This window comes from Rhipicephalus microplus, chromosome 8, assembly GCF_043290135.1.
Source record: "Rhipicephalus microplus isolate Deutch F79 chromosome 8, USDA_Rmic, whole genome shotgun sequence".
Lineage (NCBI taxonomy): Eukaryota > Metazoa > Arthropoda > Arachnida > Ixodida > Ixodidae > Rhipicephalus > Rhipicephalus microplus.
In genome coordinates, this window is record NC_134707.1 from 9,536,984 (window position 1) to 9,550,723 (window position 13,740).

Here is a 13,740-nt window from a genome sequence, read left to right on the forward strand (position 1 = left end):
GGGTGATGCAAGAGAATGCTATAATGTGTACAACTAAAAAACAAAAGGATAGGGCACAAATACCTAAACAAACCAGAACAAGAAAAACAATGCTGCGGTAAGATATGCAGAAACTATTATTGCAATAGATTACCTTGATTAAGACTGATCTGAACTAAACTTCTTGGCTGTGACTGGCTCCCTTTGCAGCTTGTACAAAATGGCCGATCCCGACTAACAGGCAAGGCTCGACACACATTCAAAGAGCACCACTCTCCCTTGGAAGTTCTGTACATTGCCTCACCGCCATCATAGACAAAATCCACACAAAAATGGATGAAGCAGTATTCAAAGACCATAATGCAAGAAAGCACTCACTTGACACAGTTGGAAAACACCGAAGCGCTGATCACGCTCTTTCTTCCTGCCTTGCTGCAGAACGTCACATACTCTGCGTAGATGTCATTGCGCGCCACTGTGCAGCCTGGGGGCGCCGGCTCGTACATGGCCCGCACCCAGGTCCCTGCAAATGCCTCCGTGTCCATGGGATCACTCTGAGGCGCCGCAGTCGTCGCGAGCCCCGTAGCCGAAGTCGTAGGGGTGCCTGCCGCTGGCGGACCCAGCCCAGGTCCAGGCCCCGTCGTCCCCGTGACGCCCGTTGACGTTCCCGGCGTGTTCATCCCTAACGCGCTTCCACCAGTGGAGACCATGGAAGGCGTCAGTGGCGCCGACATCGGCAACGAGGTCGGAGTGGCGGCCGGGTTGTTGGTAGCCGCAGGGACTTGCGGCGGAGGCAGGAGCGGGTCAATGGTCTCGATGAGCTTCATGCCCTTCTGGGCAAGTGGTCCGTAGACCAGCGGGTCCAATGTCAGGAGGCTGACCAGGATCCCCATGGACCGGTGGACAAGAAGCATGCGCTCGCATGCGTCACGGCCGAGCTCACTGAGCATGTAGAGCGCCTCGAGTGCGTATATTAGGAGCATCAGGTCGTGCACGGTGAGGAGCTCGAAGACGCGCCGGCACAGGGGCGTGTCTAGCGCGGCCAGCAGGGGTTCTGCGTTGCGCTCCTGCCGGCAGAGACGGGCCAGGATGTCGAGGCAGCGGACGACCAGGTACCGGTCCTGCGACTGGATGCCCTCGCGGGCCAGTCGCAGCAGCGAGCAGGACCAGCGCTGCCGCTCGCCGGCCAGGTCCTCGTAGCAGTGATGGCCGGACGAGGCCTCGTCCTCGTCTTCGTCCGGCGCAGGGTACAGCACCAACTGTACAGGAACGATGATATGCAATGAGCCTTTTCAAATAATGTTCCATCCCCTTCAGATGCAAATTATGATCGACTGTCTGCAAATGTTTCAAACTTGCACAGCATATTTCCAAGGCACTTTATATTAAATTTCAATAAATTAAAGTAATATATTGTTTTAGCAAGTTTATGTAATTCATTCTAATTAGCAAGTAATTAACTATTTAATTATGCCTTAGTCGACCATGTACCACCTTCACATGAAAAAAATGAAACCACAGACTCAAAATTCATGCACAATTTTTTTATTGCGCCCATTCAAAGCAGAGTATATACTTTTGATGCTAGTCTTAAAGTGCGGCATGTTGACCAAGCCGTCGAACGTGGTGGTGCCTCACCAATGTGGTCAACTGCTGACACACGCAGCACAATGAGGATAGGGCGAGATGCGCCGACTGTGCAGAAGGTTCAATTCATCCCATGTCCAACGTACCTCCCCCTTCTTGCCACTAGTTCTCTAAGACGGAAAAATGACATTTTTTTTTACTGTGACAACTTCTATGAGCAATCGCTCAAAAGAACTGTTTCATGTTGTTATCAATCTGGTCGTTAAAGGTAAGGTTCACGATGATTCAAGTGTTCCAATGATAATTACACTAGCATGACATGAACTGAAGACGCTGGAAACCAAAGAACATGTATAACTTTGCACTGAACTTTCGTGATTCAAACCGCAAGCACATTTCAAATCTTTTTTTAATTTTCCATTTTGCGTTCCTCCGAAATGTAGGTTCTTCGACAGCTAGAATTGAATAAGTGTTCTTGTACTTGGCAGCGTGACAACCCAACTACTGCACCGCTACTGCGGGTGATTCAGGAAGTTATTGACACTGTTAGCTATGAAATCTCCACAGCACGAAATTTTTGGAACCATAAGCAATGTTTGTATCACCTGAAGTTCCTTATCTATTAAAAAACACCAAAAGAAAGACTTGATAACATTCTTTCGATGTTTAAGCCACCTATCACGACACAATAGGATTGTAAAAGTGAGCCATATTGAGGATCAATCATATATAATTACATTTTCGTTGCGAGTTTGTCACAGTTGGATACAAAACAACCATGCCACAATAAATTTGAGAGAGTTCCTTGTTGCATAGTAAACTTCATCTAAAGGGCAATTATGTTTTAACTAAGTAACATGCACAACATTGACAGAGTCACCCCAGAAGCTTAAACGTCACAATAGCACATGACAAAGGTTTGGAAGCAAGCACAAGAGACCAGGCACTATAAGACAAAATGACGCACCTTAGCAGCGAGGTTGCCAATCGTATCCAAAGCCACCTGTCGCAGCGTAGACCAACGGCTCAGGGCAGACAGCATGACAAACCTGCAGAATGAGCAAACCGTCGTCGCCACATGAAAGCATGCTGCCAAGACAAACACACCACACAATATTGCCAGACCACTTCAAGTACCAACATCACAGGAGCCTGTGAGAATCAAAGTAGACACTGGGGCAACAATGGAGGCCTCAGCTCGAAAAGCTTGTCATTGCTTTGCCTATAAACTCTCCTTGGTGCTCGAGACTGCAAGATTCGGCTGAGCAGCTTATGGCATAGCAGTGTCTCTGCTTTCCACAGGATGTGTTTTCTCACCAACCCCAAAGGATGGTTACGACGTGTTGAATTTTTCAACATAGCAAATGAAACAACAGAGACAAACCTGATGAATGTCCGGTTCTTTGCCAAGATGACAGCGTTGCGCTCTTCGAACGAGAGGTTGTGAAAGATCAGTGCAATCTGCACAAAGACCCGCCGATGCTCATTAAAATTTCCAAAGTCAAAATACAGTGAAAGCAAGAAATCGCAAACAAGAAAAATTACTACGTATAAATAAAGCAACAAATAGCAGAAATGTCGAATGTTCACCAAATAAACAAAAAAAAACATGCGGTGCTTCTTTCACAAGATGACATTCATTTTTTCACTGGCCAACTCTTCATTAATCAAATTCTGAAATGTGCATCAGTGCTTAGCATGAACCAGCTTTTACGCATAAACTTGACAGTGTACTTAGTAACAACAAATAGAATACGGAAATATGACACCTGAAATCTTGCAATCATTTTTTAATCAGTCAAGATTTTGAATGAAGTGGATAAAGAATGAAAAACTAACGCAAAAAATGCTTGAGCTGCAGCAGCCCTAATACAAAAACATGCTACAAACCTCTTACGCTTACAATGGTGTACAGTCAATCACGCCCGATACAAAATTAGAAAACTAGACCTTTGACCTGCTTCATTTTCACTATAACCAACCTATAATCCTTCAAGGAGTATTTTAACAATACAAACTGATCAACAATTTTTTATTGTCCTTCGTATACAAGAGTTCATTCTTTTGTACAAGAGCTCTCAAAAAACAAAACCTTTTAAACAGAATCACTGCTTAAATACAAACAATAAGACTGTTTTTGGTACAACTCTGTACAACCTAACACATTTTCCCAATACCTTCAGGTTCTGTTTAAGGAGAGTCTATGGTACCATTCTAGAATAATTAGTATGGTTAGCGAAAAAAAAAACACTACAGCTGTGTTTATTTCATTCTTGCATTACAATGATTTCACAATGACCTTAATGTTCTGAACCAACTCACCCTTAACACTCTTTGGCCTTCTACACTCCGTGTCCCTACTTCATAATTTAAGTTAAAAAGCTCGTCCTCTTCGTCCTTGTTACCTGTGACAACCAATGAAAGGGAAAAGCACCGCACATTAACCACTGCCACAGAATCCACAAGAAGACACAGTTGCCTGAGAGAACAGCCACAGCTAGTCGTGGCCATAGATAGCCAAGACAAGAGTAACTTTATTTATTTATTTATTTATTTATTTGTCAAATACTGTCTGCCTTTCACATGCCATTACACAGAATGAGTCAAGAGGTACACAGGGGAGTACATTGTACAATAAGTCCAACTAGACATCAATAATAACAACCAAAACAATAAAGCATGGTAAGTCTCATAATCAAGGAGGAAATAGTTACAATGTACACTAAATCATACCAACCTCTGCCAATATTATATAGGGCTATCGTCTCTGCATCTAAATTGTCCTCCCAGAAACGTTCCATCCGCCGACCTTCCACACCCTGCCAGCTTTCCAGCAACATTGGCCGCAACGTCGGGTCATCTGCATGCGAGCAAGGAAGCAAAGCAGTTAGTGCAAGAAGTTACCCGTTTACAAGCAAAACAAAAGACTTATTACGAACAGTTCTGGATACACGCAGAACAAAGGAGTTAAAGGACCAGTCGAAACATGTCTCTAAAAAGAGTTGCCTGAGGTCAAGTGAAAAGAATGAGTTATTATAAAAGCTCAGGAGCCTCGACTACTGACTGGCAGCATTTTTTTACCATTCCGAAGAAGTTTTCCAAGGCCCCTTTAAAAATTCAAATAGTATTAACAGACTGGAATAATACCAGTACCTTGCTAAGACATACACTGTAGCAAATTAGGTCAAGCTTTCAAGGGACTGCTCTCACCCGTTGGGAAGAGCCCCGCCTGGGAGAGCAGGAGGTCGACCAGCCGGGGCATGCGGTCCAGCTTGAGGCTGTGACGCCCCTCATTGGAGAGCAGCGTGCACACATTGAGGGTGAGGGTCTCTTCGTTGGGCAGGCCACTCAGGAGGGACATGCAGAGCTTGTTGTACTCCGGCGACGGACCCGCGCAGGGTGCCAGGCCCAGCACGAGCCGCTGGCTCTCTGCACACACAGAGGCAGGCCAAGTCAAGGACACATGGCTGACCAAGTTGAAAGGATAATGAATCCCTATAGTTGGTGATCACTCATAAGTTTGTTTTTTTTCTTGCTCACTGCTGCACACTCTTTGTTTTTTTACCTCTCTTTCCGCTTCTTTTTTGAGCACTTGCACAGCGCAAGAAGGTATGGGCCTGCTGTTAAATGCGGAGCAAGTGCCCTCCCCTTAAGCAAGATTAATCTTTCACCGTAGGGGGGGGGGGGGGTGCTTGTTCGGCATTTTTCTGTAATCGGTTGGGCATGGTGAGATACACGACGCTATCACTTGACGGACCTGCCCTTGCATCATTCAGAGTCTCGGAATACAGTGTGCCCGTTAAGTCACGAACTTTGAAGTGGTCACAGGAAATCAATGAAACAAGATAAAAATGTGAAATCTTCACCAAATATAAATAGAACTTTCCAGGTTTCCCACCCCATTTTTCAATTTCATCTGCCCTTATACACTGCTTTTGAAAGAGTCATTGTGCTCCAAGTAGACAGCAAAAGTCTACAGAAGATTAAATAATCGGGCAAGGAAGAGTGCTCGATCACTGCGATAACTAGTGTGTTACATCAAGCAAACCAGCTTTGCTATCGTTAAATTATCTGCAGTACCATAGTTGCTCAGCAGTCATTAGCATACACTATTGTTTACGAAGCACCACAAAACTATTAAAGTCGTAGAGTTTCCTATAAATAATCTATGAGAGCTGAAACACACGGCACTTCTGCTAGAGTGGGAATGATGGGTAGCACACAAATATGCCTAGTCTTCGTACTTTGTGGTTCGTCTGGCTTCGCGTGGCTCGCAGCTGCTTTGTCACGGAACAACAATCAGCAATAGTTTATCAGTCCCGCTTCACCAATGTAATCTTTTAGGCTCACCGCTTCAAATCAAGCCATGAAGTTCAGAACGGTTTGTTCTTTTATTTGAAACAAAACTGAAACACCGCAATAAACGAGGCCACAACTGCGTTCAAAGCCCGCACGCACGAAGACTAGGCAAATCCATGTACTACGCATCATTCCCACAATCGCTGAAGGATCGCAGCGCCAGGGTCCCTTCTAGTTCATTTTAGGAAACTACGGTTAAAGTAGTCCATCTCACCGGGGATGTCGTGCTGTGCTTTGTTGTAGGACATGGGCACTTGGACCAGCGCCGCGCCAGTGCTCTTGCGGCCACCGCGCGACTCCGTGCCAGGGTCGGCCTCCTCGTCCGCATCTTCGCCCAGGAAGTGCACCTTCTCAAACAAGCTGAGGTACCTGCACAAAACACCGACAGAACTGGGAGTGAGCTCCCTTTTTGCGGAAAAGCGGCAAAAACACACCACACCTGTACAAAACACAGAGTGCAGTCACAGCGTTAGCTGGGGAGGCAGCTTTACGGAACCTGCTGCAAACTCTCTTGGGTGCCTGCAAGTACAACTGCAAGGTACCCACTACGCAATAAGTCATCCCATTTAACAAAGTATAGGGAAGCACCCACTTTGCGTTCCTAAAGAAACAGACGCACCTGCACAGCTTTGCATTTTGTTGCTGTGCTGGATGATGACGAGTATGATGAGAAGGATTATTACAGAGCACCTTGTAAGTAATTGATGGTATGCTTTAAACTGCCCTGTGTCACTGCTCAGTTCACATGGTGCAATACCTAATGCAATTCCACTCTTCTGCCAAGAAACATTACATTTGTTTATGCCTTCTCTTGGACACCAGCAGTAGCAGCGAATAACTATGGCATTAATATCGGCTGTAGTAAGCTTATAGCAGTTTAACTAGAAAAAAGCCACAGCTTTGCCGCAAAGGCGATAGCAACGAATTCGAAGGTCACGCGAAAAATGGCAAGCAGAAAAAAACGTGCCTCACGTTTGTCACGCACAAATTTCAAGTCAAGTTTATGAAGTAGTTCAGTTGAGTTACATGGTTAGCGCTATTACAGCAGGAGGTCCCAAAGTTTCAGAGAAACTGACAGGGGGACCTCCTATGGCTACATGGATGGGGTAATTACAAAAAATACAGCAATAGTATACGAACTTGTGAGTAATAATGAAAAATCTTGATTAACAATAAAAATACGATCAATACACAACATAATGGTAATACTCACTATTGAAAAAAAAAAACAAGGATAACAATGATGCGCCAAACATACAGGTACAGATGAACGCGGATAAGCGACTCAGTTGTTACTTCGCTGTATCTTAAAAGCGCGCCCTTTTCGCAAACAGAGACTGCGCAGCGAGTGCAGTGACCTTTGTGCGCCCGGTAACTACAACAGAATCGTTCCGGTGAAAGCTCAAGGCGCACGATTATCTCCACCGCGATATAAGCGCGCACGCATGAGCCTCCACCCGCCCCTCTCTTCAGGGGGGGGGGGGGGGGCAAAGTACGCGTAAGAGATGAGAGCGCGCGCCGCCGCGTCGTGACGATCTGGCGATGCGCGCTCATTGCGCCATATCGCTAATAATGCTGAAAACACGATAGTTCCCCCAAGATGGTCATCGCCAGCAGTAAATGGTCGATATAAATAGCTAGCCGTTTCTACGTTGAACGATGTGCTCCTTCGTGGCTCAATGGCTAATCCCCCGCACTCACAATCAAGAGGTCGGACGTTCGGTTCCGCACGCCGGAGTCCTTCTCTAAGTAATTTTTTTTTTCGTTGCGTTTTCATATACATAGATACGTATGCGCATACGGTGAATAAAGTCGATGCCAACACCGGCGGCAAAATCCAGCCGAGAGTGTCCACATCACTGCTATCGCGATAAAGGTAGCAAATGCATGATGCTAAAAATATAACCCCATTGAGGCCACAAGGATTGATGGCAAGAGCGATCGAATTACCTGATTCACCTTGATTTCTAGCCACTAAGTGTATATCTCTACAAAGAAACAAATGCTAAAATCTCACCTGAGGTCAAACTTCAATAGCCACTGATCAATTTGAAGCTGCTTCACTGAGCTAGCTGCAGATGGAAACTTTCTCCGGCTCATGAAAACGAACTTTACAGAATATGTTTGTTTGCCATGTGGAAACCTGAACTCAGGGGTATCAAGCCAGTATAACATGTCCGATAGCATATAAGCACATCACATCTGGGCCCAGGAAGGAGAGGTAATAGTACAAAAGAATCAAATAAAATATACAGTACACTTATTCCAATAACAATCACATTCCCATTTTGAGATTAACATTAAGACATAAGCAGTTCAAATAAATCAATACTGTTTAGCTATGACAATGGTACGCATATTGCACACACATCATAGTAAGGAGTGGTGACGTATGTGTGTATGCATGTGTGTGTACAGGGCGTTCCAAGAAATGACAAAAAATAATAAAAATGGAATATTAGCTCGCCGCCTTCATAATTCCTCTTTTAAATAGAGGCTGACACAAGCTCATTTACCGCAATAAGTAATCAAATTAAATTCATTAGCTTTGTAACGTAGTGGAGGCAAGCAGTCAGGTCAAATGGTAGAATTGAGGTCCTTCCCGTGAGGAACCCATTGCAGCTTAGAGATTTTAAAGTAGTCACGGCTGGAAATTATTGTGGAGTAACGAATTTCGATCAACTTCGCCACACTTCTCTTTTAGTTTTTTTCCAATAAATTTTTTCGAAAGAGTTACTCAACAATTACTTAGGGCCGCTATTTGAAAATGTCAAAGTGGCAAAGTGAAGATGGATCGTTTTTCGATACAACCAAATTGCCAAACACAAAGAAGTTAGTTATTCGGATTTGTTTAATTACTGCCGTAATTGATTTCTCAAGCCACCTTAGAGTTTTTCACCCGCGTGCCCGTACTAAAACATTTTCTGCCTCTTTTTTTCCCAGAGCAGCAAAAGACTGGAATGGCCTTTCCCACGATATCGCCACAGTCACCCCTCTATCAAGCTACATGCATAATATTTCAAATGTAACTTCACATTTATCATTGGGACAAAAATATCGATTGTATGTTACCCACCCCTTATGTAATACCCTCTCGGGGGTCTTTAAGGAAATAAAAATGAAATGAAATGAAACACTAAAGGGAAAAACTATTTTTTTTATTTTACTAAAGCACTCTTTCATGATACCCTTCAAAAAAAAACACCACGCTTGCTTCAACAAGACGCTCGGTAGTCGAGAGAACGCGCAAAAAGCGAAAATGCGGGTGGCAACGTTACATTTGAAGTTCCCGCGCCAGTCGCCACGAGGTCGTGGCCGACCATCATGCAGTGCCATTTGAATACGGCGATCGATGAAATTACCGAAGAACGGAACACACGGCAGTAACGCATATTAACAGGAGGGGCGCTTTTCGCTACACGACCGGCGACATTTTTTTAAGACATAACGCCCGGGGAGATGGATAAATGGCGCGGCGCCGTCGTGAAAGACGCGGGAATCGGTAAGCGAGAGAAAAAAGAGCGCGGTTTTTTCCCACGCCTTTTCCCCCTGCCTTCTTGCTTTCGACAGCCGCCACGATTGTGTTCGTCCGCGCAAAAATGCATAACGGCCCATTTCGTTTGCCCAATGGATGCGGAACCCCCGGGGGTGCGCGAATCGATATCCAAGATGGCGGCCACCGCCGCATATGTGTTCTCATTCCGAGAAAAAGGAGTAAAGCGCCCCTCGAAAAACGGCTAATAGGCTTTTTGCGGAGAGTTACGCTAGAGCCGTGCCGTATACGGTACGGCAGTAGATTCTCGTAACAGGTTACGTAATTACGGTACGGTGACCGAGTCTTTAAGCAAGTTACGGAACCACCGTACAAAAACTACTGTACGGTGGTACGGCCTTTTATCGAATTACTGCGCTCAAACACGGTACCGTGTTGTCTCCTGGTAAGTTAAGGAAATACGGTACGCAAATACGGCACGGTAATGGAGTCGTTTGGCACGTTACGGAAATACGGTACAAAAATACGGTACGGTGACACAGCCTTTAGCGAATTACTGTGCGCAATTACGATACTTTGTTACGTCTTCTAGAGAGCTACGGAAATACGATACGGTAATAAAGTCGTTTAGCAGGTTAGGTAAATGCGGTGATGTAATTTAGTAACGTATAGCGTTTTAGGCGCGTTGGTATGTCAAACTGTAGCGTTATAGCGCGTGAAAACACGGTCAGAGAAGACGTAAAACTATACAGCATGACCCATCAACATGTCCAAATCGCTACGTTAATAAATTACCTTACCGTATTTCCGTAACTTGCTAAATGACTCCACTGGTGAGGTAATTAAGTCCTAAGTTACGGTAATGCCACATCGCACCATCTCCTGCCTCGCTGGTCGTGCTTCGACCGCTTTCAGTCCTGACTGGTTTCTAGTGACACTGCGTCCATCGAAAGACAATGTCCCTCGTTCACAATGCGTGAGACGAGAGGCAGATAACCCCCGTAGTAGCATCTGCGGCGTTGGCGTACCTCCAGTGCTGAAAAAAGCGCAACGAGCGAGGAAGTATGAGCGGTACAGTAAAATAGCGTGCACTGTTGACGTACGTTATTTCCGTAACTATAACTAAAGGGCTCTATTACCGTAACTTGCTAAAAGGGTATAAACGTTTGGGCCAGTTTGTTTCAACCGAATACGAAATGGTGGGAGTTTCTTTTTTTTTTCTGGTGTTCGCGCACTGTGCTAGGCGCCGTCTTGATAAGAAAAAATGAACCATATACGGTTCTTTTTTTTCTTACAGGGAATAATTTTCCCTATAGGGATTAATTTTCCCTATAGGGATTAAATCAGTCGCATTATCGATGGATAGATGAGGAAAAGATGCGTTAGCAAGAGGGGGGGGGGGGGCAACGCGCATGTGGTCGATGCACAAAACGAGCCTTCACGCGCACCATTGCTCCGCTCTCCGAGCTTCTTTTTACTCCCGCACAGAGTCAGCCCGTACAAAAGGCACGGCCATGCTTAGCGTGGGAAAGTCTATCAAACACGCGGGCGCCCACAGATACAGCGTACCACAGATACCTTCACTCTCTGGTAGACGATAGGCCAAGAACGCACTTCCGGGCCAATAAAAGTGCAAGCAGATTAGCTGCCGGTGGACCGGAAGGCGGATACGTTTTAGTTCGTTTAAAAAAAAGGGGGGGGGGGGGGGGGGGGCGATATCGAATCGCTTTGCGATAATGCACGAATCTTGGAGCGTGTGTCGTATGCCGCCCAGATAAATTAAACTCGCGCGACAAAGAATCCGTGAGTCACAAATATGAGGGTACGACCGTTTCAAGGTCGTATATCAGTGGGCGCATTGCGGCTTTAAAAGTCGCGGAAACTTCGAACGGCCGAATAGTTGAGCTGGTTGGTGAAAGAAAAGCATAGCGCGCAGACACGGAAACGCGAGATCAGGTCACGGAACTTAGAAGTGTGGCAGCTTGGGCTAGTTGGTATGGCATGACGATAGTTATAGCGCGAGAACAACAAAACGACGACATGTCCTTCTTGTCTCTGTGTCGTCGTTTTGTTCTCGCACTACAACTATCGTCAGGTCACGGAGTCACGCGAGATGGGATTCGAAGACTGCAAGCTCCGTCACAGCCGGCGACAAGTTGCCTACCCGTCCACTCCGACTTATTCGCACTTGTATACTGGTTACTATTAAACAATGTCTAGGGTTTCACGTCGCCGATGATTATGAGAGACGCCGTGGTGCAGGGCTCCGGAAACTTCGAGCACCTGGGGTTCTTTTAAAGTGAACTGATTGATATCGCACAGTACGCAGGCATCCGGCATTTCACGCGCGATCGAACCCGCCACCTTCCGGCCTATACGTCCGAGAAGCAACACGTGCAGTGCTCCATCGCGGCGGACATCTTTGCTCGGCTCCCATTGGTTCGGTTGTCTGTCGGTAGCCATTAATTATTTATTTGTTTATTTACTTATTTACAAAATACTGCAGGCCCATTTAAGGGCCCCAGCAGGAGGGGCAAATATCATAACATTGCACATAGGTGTAAAACAGCAACAACAAAAACGTTACATCATATACAAAAGATACAAAAACATAGGTCATGGTTAAATACGCTCAAGTGCCTCTACAGAGCTGGTTAACGATTGAGGTAGGCAGTTCCAGTCGTTTATGGTTCGAGGAAAGAACGAGTATTTGAAAATGTCTGTTCTGGCGAAATACGTTTGTTAATGAATGAGTTTCTCGATGCCGGGTTTGTCTTGTCGTAAGCGGTTTCAGATACAAATCACGGTTTACTGACAGCTTGTTAGAAATTTGAGCCTGTGAGTTTTACGACGTTTTTCAAGTGTGGGTATACTGTTTTCTTTCATAAGGTTTGTGGGGGAATCAGTTCTTCGGTACTTGGAGTAAATAAAACGTACTGCTTTGCGTTGGATTAGTTCGAGAGCCTCAATGTTTCTTTTTGTGTATGGGTCCCAGACAATTTACGCATATTCCAATGTAGCGTCTATGCCTATTACCAACGCTGCCAGGTGAATACGCTACGCGGCGCTGGCGTAGCGGCGAGAAGCAGACGGCGCGAAAGATATAGCAAATCACCACCTGGCGCCAGCGCAAACAGAAGCAGCCGGCAGTCGCCAAGCAACGGAACGAACGCTTAAACAAGGAGAAAAAAATCACAAGTAAATCTAACCGTGATGCGGGCAATAGAAAACACACACACAAAACAAAAAAACACTGCTTACAGCTGGCGTCCGACAGTACAAACTTGGATGCTCTCCAAAGGGAACACTGGGGGCGAAAAAGCCTTAAATTATGCTGATCTAGTCCAGGTGCGCCTGCTCACTCGGTTAACGTGGCGCTTAGCTTTTTCGTATTTTTCGGTTGCTTTTTAACGCTCGACAAACAGGGATTCGTGACTATGAAGCGGTTTCTTTCGAGAACTGCAGCACTTGGGACGCTTTGAAAACATGATAGTAATAAATTCTAGCCCTGACGATGGTAACATTACGACATGTGTTTCAATGAAGGCGGCAGAGAGAGGAGGGGGGGGGGGCGCCTAGTTCTAACCAACCTAACGAAAATCTGACGTGTGCATGGACTTTTTTCGCTTTTTTTGCGGCTTTATTAATTATGGGGTTTTACGTCACAAAACCACGAGACGATTATGAGAGACGCCGCTATAGGCGGAAGGCTGCGGAAATTTCGGCCATCTAGTGTCCTTTAACGTACACCAACTTCGCACAGTACAAGGGTCTCCACAGTTTCGAATCCATGCTAACGCGGCCGCCTCAGCCGGAATCGAACCCGCGACCTTCCCGAGTCGGCAGCCGAGCACCCTGGTTCACTGAGGCGGACACTTCTTTCTACAACTTTAGTAACGATAACAATTATACGAGGTCTTGCGTCCCAAGACCACACGACATCCTTACGTGAGATGCCGCAGTGGAGAGCTCCGGAAATTTCGACCACCTCGGATTCCTTAGCGCGCGCGCATATCTAGGCAGTCCACGGGCTTCTAGCGCTTCGCCCCCGTCGAAAACGCGGCTGATTCCATCTCGCAACCTTCGGGTCGGGAGTCGAGATCTCAGCGGCGGTATAAGCCACGCCAGAGGATTAGACGTATGTGCGCTTGTAAATCAATGCCCACAAGTTTCCCAGTGGCGGCCATACTAGAGAAAGTAGCGCCTTCTTCTCCCCCTGGCGGACTTCCTCCGAAGCTCCGCGTCTCGCAAACAGATATCGTCGCGAATCGGTAATTTACAGGGAGAGTGCGCGCGGGAGCGAATCGGAAAGGAATCGAGGA

General features: G+C 46.0%; 1 protein-coding gene across 1 annotated transcript in view; it reads right to left on the reverse strand.

The window, feature by feature from the left end:
• The window catches only part of Bap170 (Brahma associated protein 170kD), an 83,463-nt gene that overhangs the window by 32,406 nt on the left and 37,317 nt on the right, over positions 1-13,740 (reverse strand). Inside the window, exons 4-10 of the mRNA XM_075870968.1 lie at positions 6,140-6,294; positions 4,777-4,995; positions 4,304-4,426; positions 3,889-3,971; positions 2,951-3,027; positions 2,534-2,615; positions 358-1,238 (exon numbers count right to left, since the gene is read on the reverse strand). Of these exons, the coding sequence (XP_075727083.1) occupies positions 358-1,238; positions 2,534-2,615; positions 2,951-3,027; positions 3,889-3,971; positions 4,304-4,426; positions 4,777-4,995; positions 6,140-6,294 (1,620 nt within the window). The remainder of the gene's footprint in view (positions 1-357; positions 1,239-2,533; positions 2,616-2,950; positions 3,028-3,888; positions 3,972-4,303; positions 4,427-4,776; positions 4,996-6,139; positions 6,295-13,740) is intronic.